We start from the raw sequence: 19,015 nt of genomic DNA, 5'->3' as shown, positions 1-19,015 counted from the left end.
TTTGTGGGGTGTGTGGGTGGCAAAGTCAGTTGAGCATCTGACTCTTGGTTTCAGTTCAGGTCCTGATCTCAGGGTCATGAGATGTCTCTCCTTCTCCCTCTGTACCCACCTCCCCGGAGTGCTCGCTTTCCCGCCCCCCTGTCATAAGTAAATAAATCTTTAAAAAAGGAAAAAAGAGAGTAAGGAGTTTGTGACTGCTGTAGACATTCAAGGGAAGAAGATTAGTCACTTGAAATGAAAGCTCAGGAGGTCTCAAGAGAGGCTAGATTAGGAATTCTTTGATTTGAGGGCCATTAAAGTGAATCATCAGAATTTTAATGGAATGATCAGTGGCAGAGGGATCTTCCAGAGTGATGGGGAGAGGACCAGAAGAGAGCACTGGTATGGAAGACCTGATCATATGAGCTGTGGAGAGAATGGGAGAGTAGAAGATTGGGATAGGGAGGGTGGGTCTTTCCTCCAAAGAGGAAGGTGAGAGGTCAGCAAGGCAGGAGGGGAACACAGGACAAGACCAAGACATATCTTTGTAAGTCGAGTACGAAGAACTGATAGGTAGTGATTATGATGGAGGAAAGAAGGGGCACCTGGGTGGCTCAGTGGGTTAAAGCCTCTGCCTTCGGCTCAGGTCATGAATCCAGGGTCCTGGGATCGAGCCCCACATTGGGCTCTCTGCTCAGCGGGAAGCCTGCTTCCTTCTCTCTCTCTGCCTGCCTCTCTGCCTACTTGTGATCTCTGTCTGTCAAATAAATAAATAAAATCTTAAAAAAAATTTTTTAAATATTAAAAAAAAAGATGGAGGAAAGAAGAGGGCGAATGATGGAGGCCTGCAGACCACTGGAAGGGGAATGTGGACGAGCGAGACACCACTTCTTCTGAGTCAAGTTGGCTGATCAGCGGGTTAATTTGGAAGCAAGGACTGGGGCAAAATTATGTGCTCATGTGTAGTTGCAAGTTGAGTTGTAGTTTTAAGGCATCAAGTGCGACCTCATCTAGGTGATGATAATAAGTGACTCAAAAGCACAATTCTCCCTTTCCTTACTGGGAAGTTTTGTGAGTTACCGGGTCAACTAGTCATCTTCAGGGAAAGTCTGAGACCCTGAGAAAGTCACATAGTGTCCCTCTCAGTTTCTCCTCTAATGTTCTTCTGTAGGTAAACAACAACAACAACAACAACAACAACAACAACAACAAAAAACAGGTTAAAATGAATATGGTAGGGAATCCCTGAAGAGAAAAATGAGATCCATTGAAAGGGTTGAAGTAGGCTGTCTGTGTTTTACATGTATGAAATGTTCGGTGGCTTTTACTACTCATGTTCCCTGCTGGCCCCACTCCTATGCTCTTCCAGGTACGTTGCCCTCCTCACCCCCTCCTCACCTAAGCTCCTGACAGCAAGGCTGCTCAACCCCCTTTCCTCTCTGATACCAGGAACTCTTCTGCTTTTTTCCATCTCCATCTATTGTACATGAATTGTGTGTGTACCCAGTTTCTTTCTCCCATTTGATGTTATGTGTCTGCGGTACTGGGAACGTCTTCTGCTTTTTCTTTTATCCCCCACCACCCCTTCACATTAGCAAACATTGAAGAATTATTTACTAAATTAATATGATTTCCTTTTAATGCACGACCAAACAAAGCTAGCTGAGATGAAATAACAGAGGTTGTAAGTGTAGAATTTGACTGTTCAGAACTAAGGTCTTCCAATTTTCAGCCCTCTGCTGTTTCCCTAATTCTTTGTCTCTCTAGAGCCATTAAGCAAGGGCTAGGGGCCAGATAAGGAGAGAATGAGTGAAAGCATGCATTAAGACAGAAGCCCAAGAAAATACCAGTTGAGTCACTTTTTACTCTCCCAGAAACCAGTTGTTAGGTCATTTATCTTTGTCACAGCCTACCTTCCCCTGTCACTCTCTGAGGTAAGGGTCACACCCAGTGTGCTGAACTAGAACTCGGGTGCTTCTTGCAGATCTCTCTGATGGCAAAGACATACATAGAGATCGCTAGTGCCCTTACCAGAATGCTACTTTACCTTATGAACACAGTTATCCCATTTAAAACAAACCCTCTTCAGGACACCTGGGTGGCTCCGGCGGTTACGTGTCTGCTTTGGCTCAGGTTGTGATCCTGGGATTGAGTCCCACATCAGGTTCCTTGCTTGGGAGGAGCCTGCTTCTCCCTCTGCCTGCCACTCCCTCTGCTTGTGCTTTCTCTCTCTCTCTGACAAATAATAAAATCTTAAAAGCAAAATAAAATAAAGAAAACAAACCCTCTTTATCTACAGCCTTGCTTTAAGTAGGTACAGGACAGGCGTCCGTGCTACACCTATGGCGCATGGACAGATTTTAAAAGTTATTTTGTGTACACATCTTATCAGGAAATGAGTAAAGAAAGACCAGATACAATGTATTTGCAAGTGAAAATTTGTAACATATAATTATGACCAGGCCGGCACCAGACAGTACTGTGTCTTCTTGTCGTCCTCCTCCCTTCCTTTCTTCTGTACCCACCTTAGCTCCTTTTTCCTCACATGAAATTGGGTTTTTCATAGTTACCTGCCAAAACCCTCCTTTCAAGTTATTAACTGAGAATAATTTAAAGTAGTACACTTAACCAAGTATACTTGTAGTGTAATAGCACAGGATTCTCTGGTAGGAGTAGATTTCATTTCTTGAGTTAAGTGGTGAGGGAAACATGCTTTTGTAGCTATTCCTCATGGTATTTAGAAAAATTACATCGTGATGGCAATAACCCATTGTATCTAAAAGTGAAGCCCACCCTGGATATGTAGTATAGGGCTCATGTCAAAAAAAGACTTTGTCATATAAGTACTCATGGTAGTACTTAGGTAGGGTTGAGATCTAACTTGGTTCGCTCATACATGCCTTTTTAGATTTAATCTTTTCCTCTGTATCAAACCTACAAGACATGGTATTTGTTTCATCTCATGAAAATGTAAAAAACATCCGGTAATATCCCCCTTTATTTTTTTATTAAGTTCAATTAGCCAACATATAGTACATCATTAGTTTCTGATGTAGTGTTCAGTGATTCATTAGTTGCATATAACACTCAGTGCTCATCCCAAAACATGCCCTCCATAATACCCCGCACCCAGTTACCCCTACCCCCGGTTCCCCCTCCTCTGAAACCCTGAGTTTGTTTCCTGGAGTCCTAAGTGTCTCATGGTTTTTCTCCCTAGTTTCTTCCCATTCAGTTTTCACCTCCCTTCCCCTATGGTTCTCTGCGCTATTCCTTATGTTCCACATATGAGTGAAACTATAGGGTAATTGCCTTTCTCTGTTTGACTTATTTCACTTAGCAGAAGTGGGATCCCCATTTGTTTGATGGAGTTGAAGCTAAAGTTGAAAGAAAAAAATCCAGGTCTTGCAGTGAATATTTTCCTGGCAGTAACTTGTCCTTTCAATGCCCTTTATTTTTTTATAACTCTAACTTCAGTAGCTCTAATAGTGGGTATCTTTTTCACTGTATGTTGTTTAAAATTTTGTTAGTAGAGTCTGTTTCTGGTATCACAAATATTATCTACAAAGGCCACTAAGACAAGAGGATATAGGGGATGCCTGGGTGGCTCAGTCAGTTAAGTGTCTGCTTTCCTTCTGCCTGCTGCTCCCCCTGCTTGTGCTCTCTCTCTCCCCCCTGACAAATAAATAAAAATCTTAAAAGAAAAAAAAAATGACCCAAGGACATAGAAAACTGATGTGGGGACTACCAAATGTGTTCTTCATTCCCTTGATCCCTAATTCTTTCCTTCCAATTATCTATGACATGGGCACTGGGTGAATCCTCATGAATTGCCTTTAAGAAAACAAGGGCACTGACATAAAATGCATCACATTGTCCAATGGGATGATCTATCTTAACTTACCTGAGACGTACAAAAACTTCATAGATAGTGAGCCCACAGCGAGCAGACTACCAAGAACTTCACAACCACCACAGAGATGTGAAGATGCTTGGAACAACCAGTTCACCTTTATTTTGTGCCAAAGAAAGCAGAAAGTAACTCTATAGTTGAGTTACTTCCTCTTTTGAGAAACCAAAAAGATAGTAAACATAGTTGAAAACAGACAGACAGAATGTGGTCAAACTTGCAATAGGCCCAGTGAATGGATTGTATCTCTGGGTTACAAGTTGTGGTTCCTCAAGAGGGGTGGTTGGCCTAGAAAGAAGCCACTGGATGAATTCCTCTAACTCAGTAGCACTGAGGAAAAATCTCCACTTTCCTCCATGGACAAAAGTTAGCTTGATCCATGTACCAAAGTCTGGGTAAATATAAATATTTGACTTTGCTTTTTTAAAGCTTCTTAACATATTTTGATGGTTACTTTTTTCCAGAGTTTTAATTTTGGGAGAAATTGTTTTGTCCTCAAGATCATCTGTGGCCTCTCGATAACTGGGCATTTTTTCTCGTTCTGCTGAAGAGAGTCCCTGGTCTGCAGAAGCCATTGTGTTCTTCAGAGTTTCTGGTTGTAGGAGTTTGTGAAGTTGTTCTATGATCTCTTTACCCTTTTCTCCTTCCAGAACTTCTAAACAGTGAATGCTGGAGCAAGAATTCTGGTTTTCCAGTTCTGTCACCTTCTTCTTTAAAGTATCAATATCTTTTTTCATAGAGAAGATATCTTTAGTTATTGTGGATTGTTTGTTTTCATTAACATTCATTCTGGTTTCCAGTACCTCCAACTGCTTCTGATAAAAATCAGTCTTTCCCTGGATCTTGGATACTACACCAACAATGTCAGTCATTTGGCTGAGGAGTTCAATTTGGGTGATTTTAATATCCCGGAGCATTGCTGTAAGATTCATTTCTTCATCAGTACTGAGAACATCTTTATCACAATCATGGGAAGGCATAGTTGGATGTCTAGTTGAATCTGGATGCTGGTTCTTACATGTATGGTAAACATTTTTAAGAGATTGTCTGATCTTGGAGATATTTGAAGTGCACATCTGCCCAGCAGCAGCTTTTACCCTTTTGGTTTGAAGTTTGTACATCTTAATAAAACAAGAGGTAGAGTGATGGGAAACCTGACCAAAATCCAAGAAAGAAGCAGTATCAGAATGAAATGGTCTTTTTCTTACTATTTGTTGGATGTCTTTCCTGATAACATCATAGAATGCCCTATGGAGAACATCAAGGGCAATAGTGGGCACTCTTGGGTGGTAAGCTGCTTATGGGGTGGTTCAGCTGGAGAGATCTGTGAAATAATGGTCAACTACAAGGAATCCTTTATGTGGTAATCAGTGACCTAGTGCTGATGTCACAATGGTTGCTGGTTTGAAATGCATTTAACCAGAGGTATGGCTCAGCTGATTAATGTCTATAACTCTTAATCTCAGTTCAGATGTTGATCTCAGGGTTGTGAGTTCAAGTCCCGCATTGCGTTCCACATGGTGTGGAGCCTACTTTAAAAAAATAAAAAGAGTACATTTAACCATAAGGCAACAACTTTCAAAAGTTTTGCTCACAGGACACTTTTCACTCAAAATTGAGGAACACAGACCTTTTTTTCATATAGGTTATGTTAATTGATATTCTTTATTAGAAATTAAAACTAAAAAAAAACTAAAAAAAAAGAAATTAAAACTAAGAAAGTCTTAAGATATTAATTTATTAAATAAAAAAGAAACTCATTACATCTTAAAGTAAAAGACACCTTTTTAGGAAAAATATATTTTCTAAAAGAAAAATAATGTTTACATATTTGCAAATGTTTTAAATACCTGGATTAATAGGAAATGCCTAAATTCTCATATCTGCTTCTGCATTATTTCTGTTGTGATATGTTGTTTCAGTTGAGGATATGAACAAAATATGGCCTCATAGAAATATGTAAGTGGAAAGGAAGAAGTATTTTAATAGCCTTTTCAAATAATTGAAGATCTTATTCTTTGCTACTCTGCCAAAATTTGACAAATGATAGTTGTTTAGAAGTTAGTTGTCATGTGTAATCTTAGACCAGGTCAATACTGTTATATTGAAATTCATTGGTCTATCTCCCATTATAAATGTATGTGTAATAACACATACATTTGGAAAATAATAATTCACTGAAATATGCAGATCTTCCAAAAGGTAACTCATTTTGTTATAAAATATCAAAAATATCATATTCATTAATATTACCACAAATCTCACCAGAAAAATCTTCGAGTGTTGGGAAGAGGCCAAGCTCATCATGGCAGATAAAACTTCCCAAGATTATAATACTAGCTTGAAAAGCTTGAAATTTATTAAGCTTGTTGATTGTTTTTCATGAAGTCACAAGCTCCCTACATTTCCTTTTTTTTTTTTTGCGAAAATACCAAATACCCAAATATGAATATTATAGTTTACCATCAGTTTTTGTTTCAAGTTAAAATGATGTTCCATGAAGAAAACAGCTAGTTTTAATTTTGTAAATTTGAGTTTGTAACTCAAATAAGTGCCCTCTTTGGAGACAACTGTCGTCCTTTGGTTAGCAGCAGAAGAGCCTTATGCATACTTCCATTACAACACACATAAAATTTTAAAAAGTATGGAAGCCTTGAGGTTTAATAAAATTATCATTTTTACTGCTTTATCAAGGCATTCTGAAGTTAAATTGTTTTTTTCTTGTATTCTTTTCTTTGAGTGGAGGTGAAAAATGCAGTAACTATTTTTCTTTTTTAATTTTTTAAAAATTTTTTCAATTTATTTATTTTCAGAAAAACAGTATTCATTATTTTTTCACCACACCCAGTGCTCCATGCAATCCGTGCCCTCTATAATACCCACCACCTGGTACCCCAACCTCCCACCCCCCCGCCACTTCAAACCCCTCAGATTGTTTTTCAGAGTCCATAGTCTCTCGTGATTCACCTCCCCTTCCAATTTACCCCAACTCCCTTCTCCTCTCTAACACCCCTTGTCCTCCATGATATTTGTTGCAGTAACTATCGACACAATTTAGAACTGCTGCTTTGGTTTGTGTTAAGGTAACAGCAGTTTTATACACCATTGCTGTTGCAATGCAGTTTGCAAAATGTAAATGTCAACACAATGAAAAAGGCAAATGGTGCCTTAATATTATTTTTGAAATATTTTTGCCCTCATGGACCATTGCCTGCTGTACTTTGAGAACAACTGTCTTAGAATTTTAAAATAATAGTACACATTTCTTATGTTTCTCTTTATAGATTTTTTTAAAAAGATCTTATTTATTTGAGAGAGAAAGAGAGGAAGAGAACAGCTGGAGAGAGAGAGAGAGTGCACATGAGGAAGGGGAAGGGGCAGAGAGAGAGAGGGAAGCAGACTCCCCACTGAGCAGGGAGCCCAACACAGGGCTCCATCCCAGGACCCTGGGATCATGACCAGATCCGAAGGTAGACACTTAACCGAGTGAGCCACCCAGGCACCCCTTTATAGATTTTTCTAAATAACAGAACTTGAAAGCCAAACCCTTTGAAGTAGTAAATATTTTGTCCATTTTATATATTGAGGTAAAAACTTCATTACATTCTTTGGTCACATCAGAGTAAATGTTCTGAAATTAAATGACATTGATAATCATGTCTCTTACAGTAGAGCCCCACTGTACTAAAGAGGATATTCCTTCTTGGATCAGTTTTAATGCCCTACTGAATCACTCTTTCTCCTATTTATGCTTAATTGCAAGACCAGCTTTGACCTAGGTTTTGGCATAAATCTGAATTTAGGCAAAAATAATTTAAGAATTTTGGCTCATGAGTAATATCTGGGATTTTGCTCTACTGTCTTATCTTTGAATCCCTGTTTAGTAACCTTACTAAAACTTCTAGAAATCTTTCCAAACCCTTGCTGAGGAAAAATGTTCTCCCGGAAATAGGCTATCACAGAATTGGTATGTGGAGCCAGTAAAGGTAGAATTCAAAGCTGTCCTATTTACCTTGGCCAAGGACATTCTATCCATCAAGCACTACAGACACAGTGCTTGGTGCCTATAAGTTTTCTAAGGCCAATGAAAATATTTGAGACTGGAAAGAAAAAAAAAAAAAGGTCTTAGAACACTAAAAGAAAGCTGCAAGGTTAAAACAAAGAAAGTTTAATTAAAGATCTCCAGAGTGTACTGTTATATCATCTTCATTGTTAAACTTAGTATTAAAATTTCATTACAGTTGGAGGAAATTTGTAGATTAGGTATTCTTACTTTAACAAGAATTCCCAATTAAATTTAGAAGGATTCCTTGTAGCAAATACTCCCTTTGGGTTAATAACAGCTAAATTTCATTGGGTGCATACCAGACACTGTTTTTTTTTTAAATTTTTTTAAAGATTTTATTCATTTATTTGACAGACAGAGATCACAAGTAGGCAGAGAGGCAGGCAGAGAGAGAGAGAGAGGAGGAAGCAGGCTCCCCGCCAAGCAGGGAGCCCGATGCGGGACTCGATCCCAGGACCCCGAGATCATGACCTGAGCTGAAGGCAGTGGCTTAACCCACTGAGCCACCCAGGCGCCCCAGACACTGTTTTAAATACTAGTTTATTTAACTGAAGTTCAGAGAAATCAAGTAATTTTCCTTTCTGCTAGAAAATGGGCAAAGTCAAATTTTAAATCCTTACATTCTGATTCTAGAGTCCAGAACCTCTACTGCCACATAATCATGATAAAAATATGTATTTTCCACCTTAGAAAGAGATGGACATTTCCTTTTTGTTTGTTTGTTGTTTGTTTTTAGAGAGGCAAAGAGTGGGGGAGAGGCAAAGGGCGAGGGAGAGAGAGAATCTCAGACAGGCTGCCTGCCCAGAATGGAGCCCAATGCTGAGTTCAATCTCACAACCTGAGCCAAAATCAAGAGTTGGACACTTAACCGACTGAACCACCCAGGCGTCCCAGACGTTTTCTTTTTTAGAAAAATTACATTATATAGTTACAGAAGACATTTTGATTAAATATTTGTTTAGCAGTATGAAAACACTAAAGATTTCGTTGGTTACTTTATTTAGAAAATCTACTTGAAACAGAAATTTGTAGGCTTTAGAAATTGAGGGGAGCTTGGGTGGCTTAGTGGGTTGGCTCGGATCATGATTCCAGGATCCTGGGATCGAGGCCCGCATCGGGCTCTCTGCTCAGCTGGGAGCCTGCTTGCCCTCCTCTCTCTCTGCCTACTTGTGATCTCTGTCTGTCAAATAAATAAATAAAATCTTAAGAAAAAAAAGAAATTGAGCTATCTCTAATTCAAATAAGTAAAAATTAACATTTACAGGTTTTTCTTGACCTATTGTAGTCATAGTATACTAGCTACAACAAAGAACAACAATAGAATAAAATTTTTCAACTAAAAATATTCATGTATACTGATTATTCTTATAAAACAAATTAGTAGATTGGACACAAACATAAACCTATTTGGGTTTCTAATTACTTATTATTATTATTATTATTATTATTTTAAGTTTTAGAGAGAGAATGTGTGTGAGTGCAAGTCAGGGAAGGGGCAAAAGGAGAACAAGAGAGAGAATCTCAAGCACACCCTGAACTGAGCTTGGAGTGAGATCTTGGGCTCAGTCCCATCACCCTAATATGATGACCTGAGCTGAAATAAAGAATTGGCTACTTAACCAAGTGAGCCACCTGGGCGCGCCTTTAGTTATTAATGTTGACGAAAGGAGCCTAGCCTACTGCAGACTTGTTAAACAGTGGAGAGCTGTATTGGGAAGGTATAAGCCTATTGATTTGGATGAAGTTGTGAGAGCAGTCAAAATGTGAATGAGAAGCACCTGGGTGGCTCAGTGGATTGAGTGTCTGACTCTTGGTTTTGGCTTAGGTCATGATTTCATGGGTTGTAGGATTGAGCCCTACATGGGGCTGCTGCTCAGCGGGAAGTCTGCTTAAGGATTCTCACCCTCTGTCCCTTCCCCCACTCATGCATGCATGGACTCATGCTCTCTCTCTCTCTTTCTGGATAAATAAATAAATCTTAAAAAAAAAAAAAAAGTGAATGAAAATGGGAGATGAGCTGACTCCCTCTCTTTGGATTCCTGCCAGAAATACGGAGACATTTAAGAATAAAATAACATGGCACACTGAAGCCTAATTGTGGAGTCCTACAGAGACAAAAAAAAAAAAAAAAGTGTCCTCCAGGAGAGAGACAAGAATGGTATTTGGGGCTAGAAAGGTTAAAGGTGAAAACTGTTCTGTTTGCTAGCCCTGTACTCTTAGTCAAATTACCAGCATTTTATAAACATGTAATATGGGATAATAACAGCACCTATTTCATGGAGCGGTTTTGAGGATTGAGCCCTTTAGGCTCAATATTGGGGTGCCAGGGTGGCTTAGTCATTAAGCGTCTGCCTTCAGCTCAGGTCATGAGCCCAGAGTCCTCGGGTCGAGCCCTGCATTGGGGTCCTTGCTCAGTGGGAAGCCTGCTTCTCCTTCTCCCACTCCCCCTGCTTGTATTCCCTCTCTTGCTATGTCTCTCTGTGTCAAATAAATAAATAAAATCTTTTTTGAAAAAAGGGCTCAATATTTGTAAGTCCTTTTTCTCTTGGACCACCTCCTTCTCCCTCTTCTTTCAAATGATACCAAGAAATGGTTAAGAGTTTTAAGCTTTAGCTGTGTACTTTCTCTCAATCTCTTACTCTACCTTTCCTTTACTCATTCAACCAAGAGGCCACTCCATCATCTGTACGACCAAGGCATAAAGCACGAGCTGCCCACCATTCAGTATACTGTGCAGTTAAAGCATTTGGATTAGAAGGACACCAGAATGTAGCAAATAAAGCCAAACAAACCAGCATTTTGTCTCCTAGTACCAGTAGTACAACCAGCTATAGTGTCAGGTAGATAGGCATTGAATAACTGTTGGAGAGATGACCTTAATAATAGATAATATTATTAGTATTTTTAAAATGCTGGTGTTTTTAAATAGTCCAGTTAGGAATTGGGCAGAAGACATAAATAGACACATTTCCAAAGAAGACATACAGATGGCTAATAGGCATATCAAAAGATGCTCAACATCACTGATCATTAAGGAAGTACAAATCAAAGTCACGGTGAGATACCACCTTACATCTGTCAAAGTGGCTAAAACTGGCAACACAGGAAACAACAGATGTTGGTTGAGGATGTGGAGAAAGGGGAACCCTCTTGTGCTGTTGGTAGAAATGCAAACTGGTGTAGCCACTCTGGAAAACAGTATGGAGGTTCCTCAAAATGCTAAAAATAGAACTACCCTATGATCTAGCAATCCCACTACTAGGTATTTATGCAAAGGACACAAAAATACAGATTTGAAGAGGCATCTGCAACCCAGTGTTTTAGCAACATTATCAATAATAGCCAAACTATGGAAAGAGCCCAAATGTCCATCGACTGATGAATGGATAAAGAAGAGGTGGAATATATACAATGTAATAATAATACTCAACCACCAAAAAGAATGAAATCTTGCCATTTTCAATGGCAAGGATGGAGCTAGAGTGTATTATGCTAAGCGAATTCAGTCAGAGAAAGACAAATACCAAGAGATTTTATTCATATGTGGAATTTAAGAAACAAAACAGATGAACATATGGAAAGGTAAAGAGAGAAAGGGAAGCAAACCATTAGAGAGTCTTAATGACAGAGAACAGAGTTGATGGAGGGATGTGGGTGGGGAAAGGGCTAAATGGGTGATGGGGATAAAGGAGGGCACTTGTTCTGATGAGCCCTGGATGTTATATGTAAGTGATGAATCACTAAATAAAAAATAAAATAAAATGTTGGTGTTTTTAAATATGCAAGCTATAAGTTAATTATGGTAGAGTCAATATTATCTAAAATTACTTTAATCGGCCTCCTTTTTTTTTTTTTTAAATTATCGGCCTCCTTTTTAATATGCTTTCTTGAGTAGGGAGAATGTGGTAGAATTCTAGCTATCTTGCTAACCATTGGACATGATTTGTAACCTTTATGTGACATCTATAGTCACGTATTATGGCTCGTGTATCCTTAGGGATTGTGATCATAAAAAAATATTGAAGGTCTTTTATTTCCCCCACAAAATTTGAGGGCCAGGCTTACAAGAACCTGAGCGCTCTCACCTGCATATCACCTGTCATGCCCTGAGTGAAATGACAGATTGAGGGGACAGAAATCACAAAATTTTTGTTTTGTTTTGTTTTTGAGATTCTATTTATTCGTCAGAGAAAGAGACAGAGAGGGAGAGAACAAGCAGGGGAAGTGGCAGGCAGAGGGAGAAGCAGAGTCCCCACTGAGCAAGGAGCCCAATGCAGGGATCGATCCCAGGACCCGGGAATCATGACCTGAGCCAAATGCAGATGCTTAACCAGGTGAGCCACCCAGGCATCCACAGGAAGTCTTTCCAATTTGATCAGGGGGCTGACACAAGGCGATAAGAAGGTGTTCATTGGAGAGCTCAAATCTGGTATTACATAAGTTGGTATGAACACCCCACAATGACACTTTAAAGATTTTTTTTTTTTTGTATTTATTTGTCAGAGAGAGAGAGGGAGAGCGAGCGAGCACAGGCAGACAGAATGGCAGGCAGAGGCAGAAGCAGGCTCCCCGCCGAGCAAGGAGCCTGATGTGGGACTTGATCCCAGGACGCTGGGATCATGACCTGGGCCGAAGGCAGCTGCTTAACCAACTGAGCCACCCAGGCGTCCCTTTAAACATATGAAAGTAGAAGCCAAAAAATTAAGATGAAGAAATGATGGAATGACAATTTTCTCTTACAGGATGTTTGGTAATAATAATTTACTTTTTCACTACAATTAAAATTATATGGTTTCTTTCTACAGTGGCCTCCATCTATTTATCACCCAAACTTATACTCATCCTTTAGGGGACATCCAGGTAATACTTTCCTTGTCCTCCCTGTTCTGATTCTCCCCGTAATTCTTGCCAGTACCCCTGCCCACCTCCTTCCCCTCCCCCAACCACACCCCTACCCCCTGCCCCCGCCACCTGCTGTAGACATGTTCTGGGTCCCCACCTAGCAGTGACTGACATATTGTATTGTTAAGTTCAGTGTGTGCCTCTCTCTCCTCCGGACTGTGAGCTCAGAGGAGAGACTCACTTTCCAACTCTGTATCCCCAGCGTCACAAAGCCTAGCATATGGTTGTTGCTCAGTAGATCTTTATTCGGTAAATGAGTCAATGTACTTGTGGATGATTGTCAAGGTACGTTGGGTCTCTCCTGAGCCTATTTCCATCAGGGGCTGCAGAGCACATTGCTTGTCCTATAAAGAGAATCTATGATAACTTTTCCCAGTTCCTGAGGGATCACTTAACAATTTGGGGATAGGAATTTAATAATTGCTTCCCCAAAGACCTGAAGCAGTTAAATGGCAGGAGAGGTAAATTGAGATCAGGTAGATGGAGATAATTATGAACCTGGAAGCACTTACGGCATGGAGGAGAGAGAGATTCCTATAATGACCCTAACAGGACAGGTGTTAATGGCACTGATGCTCCAGGTGACTAAGGTACAGGGTATACTCCCTCCCCCAACCCCTCTGCCCCCTTACTACATATTATTTCCTTCAGGCCCCTGGGGAACCACAGATAATCAGCATATTCTCCAAGCCTCTGCAGGAGTGCTTACAACTGCATTTGTCATCCACTTGGGTACTCAGGCACTTATTTCTATATTCGTGTCATCTTATACTCTGAACTCCAAATTTACAGTGAACTCTCTCTAGCTTATCAAGACATACCCTTCACCATTTAGTTCCAGAACCCTGGGGGCACATTAGTATTTTATGTAATCTCTCCTCCCTGTCATCTTCCTCCAGTTCTTTCTGTTATGCTTGGCTCTCCCTGATAATATATTATATAAGGTTGCTCGGTTTCTGTAATTCTCAACTTCACCTCTTGGTTTCTCTTCTCCGATATTACCTTGAAACCTCTGCTCCCTTTAGCTGATGACTGACACTCCTTCTTACAGTGCTTTGTAAGTTCTGATGTGCACAATTGATGTAGCCATAAAAATAAATGGCCAGGAAAAGGAAGAGAAAGCGAAAGAGAAGTGTTTTTGCTTAACCATTCACCCCCTTTCTTTAATGGAATTGCCGAATAAATTCGCTGGGTGAGTCTATTTAAACACCTCTGTTTCACTGAACTGATATCATTTAGCGATCTGTTTGGAAAACATGGAGCCGTGGGAGCAGTTCAGGATTAACCCGCTGTCTTATTCCTGAAATGCTCTGTATTTCATTTAGGAAACGGGGCAAATTTAAAAATATGGACTACCTAGCGATCACACAGGACATGAGGATTTAAAATGTAAACAAATCCAGAAGTCATAAAGTGCAAAAATCGAAGAACGTTCATTTTCCCATTTCTAATTATGAATGCTGTGTAGTTGGCTGTGTTGTCATATTTGGGTATGTTCATATGTTAGTAAGGCCTTGATTTGAAGAAAAACGATTTTAGTACTTGGGTTTTCAATTGTAATGATGTTTTATAGGACTTCAGACTACAAAATACAAGGAGCTATCTTCTTTCTTAGTTTTAAGTTTCCAAGATTGAAAAATTGCACTGGCTTTCCTTAATAATTCTCACCTTGCAAGACATCTATTATTATGGACTTTTATGTTTCTTAGGGAATTTGCACCAATGTTTGTGTGAAGTAAATGTGTATTTACCCTTGGCTCTACTTTTCCTTGTGTTTTGAGTCTGCTTTCTGTCTGTCTGGGACATATTCCCTCCCATCCTCTTTCATCTGTACAAGGAGGACAGTGATAGTCACGTGCTGATATTAAAGGAATGCCACAAGGGTTAACATGCAAATGTTAGTGATGTCTGAGTTCTTAATTTATGTAACATCTCTTAAGAACTGTAAACTATTATTATTATTATGCACCGTTTCTGCCCAGGTTTTTCTTCAGAAGTTTGATTTTTGAATCATTTCCTCTCTCTCTTAGAGCTGTATGCATCCTTTCTCTTGGAAGGGTTTGGATTACAAAGATCTTATTTAACTTCCAAATATATTATCTCTCCCTACACATTCTGATTACACACAAAACAGAAAATGCCCAAAAGGCAATCATAAAACTGAAGGGGTTTTTCTCCCTCTTCCTTCTCTACCTAGGTTTTTACAGCTATGATCAAAGAGGACAGGTTTTCATTCATTATTTTAAATATTTATTGAGCACCCCTCCCCCATGTGTATAGCTGCTGCAGCTGTTTCTGTTACACCAAAGCTAACTAGAGTATAAAAGATAATAGGAATGGTTAGCTGTAAGATTGAGAATTTGACTTTTTTTGTTCCATCTTTTTCTGGAAATTTGAAGTCTTTTCCTGATGATCTTCATGTAAGGTTAAGGCTCAAATGACAGAAATGGATAGTGATAAGGCAGTTCTATTAAACACACATTTCAATAATTTCAGCTTCATTTTTAGGCTAACGGTTATGATTCTCATTGTAACCTGTGAGAATTAATTACCACTCATTCTATTTAGGTGCACAAGTTTTCTTCTTCACCATCTAGTGTAAAATGATGGTGTGCTGCCTTAAGCCCTTGGGCAATTTATATATTAAAATAGGCAAAAATTTGGGGCACCTGGGTGGCTCAGTAGGTTAAGCCGCTGCCTTCGGCTCAGGTCATGATCTCAGGGTCCTGGGATCGAGCCCCACATCAGGCTCTCTGCTCAGCATGGAGCCTGCTTCCTCCTCTCTCTCTGCCTGCCTCTCTGCCTGCTTGTGATCTCGCTCTGTCAAATAAATAAATAAAATCTTAAAGAAATAAAATAAAATAGGTAAAAATTTTTATCATAACCTCCATTGGACTTTACATTTAAGTTTTTTAATAGCACTTTAAAAGAAAATAAAAAAGACAAACTAGGGGTACCTGGGTGGCTCAGTCGTTGGGCATCTGCCTTGGGCTCAGGTCATGATCCCAGGGTCCTAGAATTGAGCCCCACATCAAGCCCCACATCAGGCTCCCTGCTCAGCAGGAAGCCTGCTTCTCCCTCTCCCACTGCTCCTGCTTGTATTTCCTCTCTCTCTCTCTCTCTCTCTCTGTCAAATAAATAAAATCCTTTAAAAAAGGAAGGGGGTTGGGTGGATAGGGAAAAGGCAGTTGGGTTATGGACAGTGGGGAGGGTATGTGCTATGATGAGTGCTGTGAAATGTGTAAGCCTGATGATTCACAGACCTGCACACCGGGGCAAATAATACATTATATGTCAATAAAAATAATTAAAAAAAAAGAAAGGAAAAAAACCATATTTCTGGAAATGGCTTTTTTGTTGTTGTTAGAAACTAGAGCTGAAGTAGAATGAATGCCCAGTCTTGTTACAATGATTGAAAAAGTAGCATAATTACTTAAAACCTAGCAAAGCAGAGGAGCCTAACCTTTTTGGCTTTAGTATCCCTTTTAGAATTCTATGAAAGCTTTGCATGCTTCCTCCAGAAACAGCACACACATAACATTTTACATATAATTTTAGGCGATTCTTAAATCTCTCTTCTCTCTCCCCATCTCCAAAGACACTGATAGACACTAAATGAGATGTTAATTATACAGGTTAAAATTCCTGACAGTATGAGAAGGATAATTCAGGCTCCAATGTTTGTTTATGGATGTTTTGCTTCTAGGGGGCCTGGGGCCTTTAGGTTGTTTGGTTGAAGAACTTGGAAGAGGTGGAATGCAGAGAGTAAAGGCAGTTAAAATTTTTTGGGAATCAAAGAAAGGAGTGGTCTGTGGAATGCAGTGGCTTGGAGATGGTTCCAGTGAGGACGTTTAAGAATGAGTGAAATCTGTGCACCCGGTTGGCTCAGTTGGTTACAGGAGTGACTCTTGATTTTGGCTGAGGTCATGATCTCAGAGCTGTGGGATCTGCTTAAGACTCTCTCCCTCTGCCCCTCCTCCCCATTCCCACTCACACATGTGCTCACTCTCTCTCCCTCTCTCTCCAAAGAATGAGTAAGATCTGGGTGGATGAAAGTAAGAAGGGTCCTTTAGGCTGTACATACCATGACATCAGGGGCCCTACATGTTTTGTTCTTCCCTGTTCTTCATTGTTCTTCAATGTATATATACATATACAGTGTGTATGTATAGTATAGATAGTATATATCTGTAGTACAGATAATGTATATCTATCTATCTATCTATCTATCTATAGGCTTTCTATCAATTTAAATATATCTATATAAATATAGACAGAGTGCTTTGTGTCTCATTTCAGGTGAGGAGCTTGAGCCAAGAACAATGCAATCAACCAAGGGCTGGAGTTCCACCTGTGCCTTTGACGCAAAGTGACCGAGGGGAACGATGGCCACTGGTTCAGGTATCTCTAGTGAACAGTGAGGAGCATGGCAAGTGTTTTTATGAGTTATCGGGAGGCTAAAGCTGCAAAATTAAATGCTGAATTTGATTGCTCAGGAACTAAGAAAAAACAGAAGTTTTTTTTATCCAGTATTTTCTTTTTTTTTTTTTTAATTTTATTTATTTATTTGACAGACAAAGATAACAAGTAGGCAGAGAGGTAGGCAGAGAGAGGAGGAAGCAGGCTCCCTGCCGAGCAGAGAGCCCTATGCGGGGCTTGATCCCAGGACCCTGGGATCATGACCTGAGCCAAAGGCAGAGGCTTTAACCCACTGAGCCACCCAGGTGCCCCTATCCAGTATTTTCTTATGCAATTCTGATGGGCCTTACCACTAGACTTCGGGAGGGGTGATTCCAAAGGGAGAACTGGGTCCCTCCACCCACTTCCCCTGCAGCAGAGGAGCTGCCCCAGGGTTCATTGTGCCTCCTCCAGATTACAGTTGTCCCCTGAATACTGCACCTAATTTCCCAGTGGGAGGAGAGAAGGAAAGCCTTTGTGGGACAACTGAGTCATTTTAAACTTGGACTTTCCCCCTCTCCTCTTTGAGAACCAATTTGAAAGGAGCTGTTATCGTCCAACACCGAAGCTGCTTCCTCCCCACCCCCATCTCTCCCCTGGCCTCCTCCCTCTTGTTCCCACCTGAACGTGTGGGCTCCCCTACCTGCCGAGTCATTGCTGCAGTGAGGTGAGTCAGCTGTGGCTTTCCTTTGTTCGGAGATGTAATTTAACCAGTAGCTATCATTTAATTAAACCCCGAGTCACTGGTGAGCATTTTCTTATTTCTGTCTTTATCGACTACATAGCTATACACGTATTTGTCTTTCTTATCCATCTAATTCAAGTGACAAGTGTTCCCCTCTTAAAACATGGACCTTACCCACAGCAGGACTCTGTCATTTCACCTTTAATTCCCTACTGATTGTAATGAATTAAATGATCATAAAGTGAAGTGCCTGAAGCCCAACATGTTCAAAATGAGGAGAAGGGGCCATAGCACAGCCCAGTCACAGAGCACGCATCTACCTCTGTGTGTGTGTTCTCAGACTTGGTGCTTCCACCAGGAGGGGCAACAATAAAATCATCAGCACGTTACTCCTGTCCTCCCTCCATCCCCTCAGAAGAGCCTTTACTCATCTTCTTCCTCTTTTCCTTTGTTTTTGGGGTTTGCCTGCTTGCTGAGAGCTCTTCATTCTCTTCTCTGTGTCCTGACCCCAACAAGGGCCAACCCCGCTCCCCTGCGAGGGCCCCCCACCCTGCCCATATCGGGGAGTGGGGTGGGGCTGAAGCGGGGACAATCAATCTAATTCTGATACTGGGTTTTGGGAAGACTGTGGTCACCACACATTTCTCCCACATCCATCATAAGGGTAATATTTTCATCTTTGATTTGCTGTACTCCTCTGCCTGTTTCAATTGTGGAAACTGGGAGAGGAAAAAACAGCATAATTTATTCACCTTCTCATACACGGAACAAAATAGGCTCATTTTTAGTCATTACAAATTTGGATGACATTACTGAGCTTACTGTTTTGGAGAAGCCCAGGGTAAAGCCTATTTAGAGTGGATTACTTTTGATGAGAAGCCTATGAATTTGAAATTTTGATTTCAGGTGCAGGGTCTGTAATTTCGATACAACTGGACTTTTTTTGTTGTTTTTTCTTTTCACTGCAATGATGAAAAAAAATACTGAACTGAACTTTTAAAAAATATTTATTTCTTTA

General features: G+C 40.2%; 1 protein-coding gene across 1 annotated transcript; it reads right to left on the bottom strand.

Moving 5' to 3' along the window:
- Nucleotides 1-4,020: 4,020 nt before the first annotated feature.
- CCDC54 (coiled-coil domain containing 54) lies at nt 4,021-5,007 on the bottom strand. Its single transcript, XM_044255029.1, has one exon. It carries the CDS (start codon nt 5,005-5,007, stop codon nt 4,021-4,023), a length of 987 nt encoding a protein of 328 aa, XP_044110964.1.
- Between the last annotated feature and the right edge of the window lie 14,008 nt (nt 5,008-19,015).

Source organism: Neovison vison, chromosome 6, assembly GCF_020171115.1.
Source record: "Neovison vison isolate M4711 chromosome 6, ASM_NN_V1, whole genome shotgun sequence".
Taxonomy (NCBI): domain Eukaryota; kingdom Metazoa; phylum Chordata; class Mammalia; order Carnivora; family Mustelidae; genus Neogale; species Neogale vison.
The sequence above is the reverse complement of the archived record's forward strand: the minus strand, read 5'-3'. Positions and strand labels throughout refer to the sequence as shown.

Coding starts and splice junctions, on each gene's coding strand:
- CCDC54 (XM_044255029.1), bottom strand. CDS start 5,007: ATGTACAAACTTCAAACCAAAAGGGTAAAAGCTGCTGCTGGGCAGATG.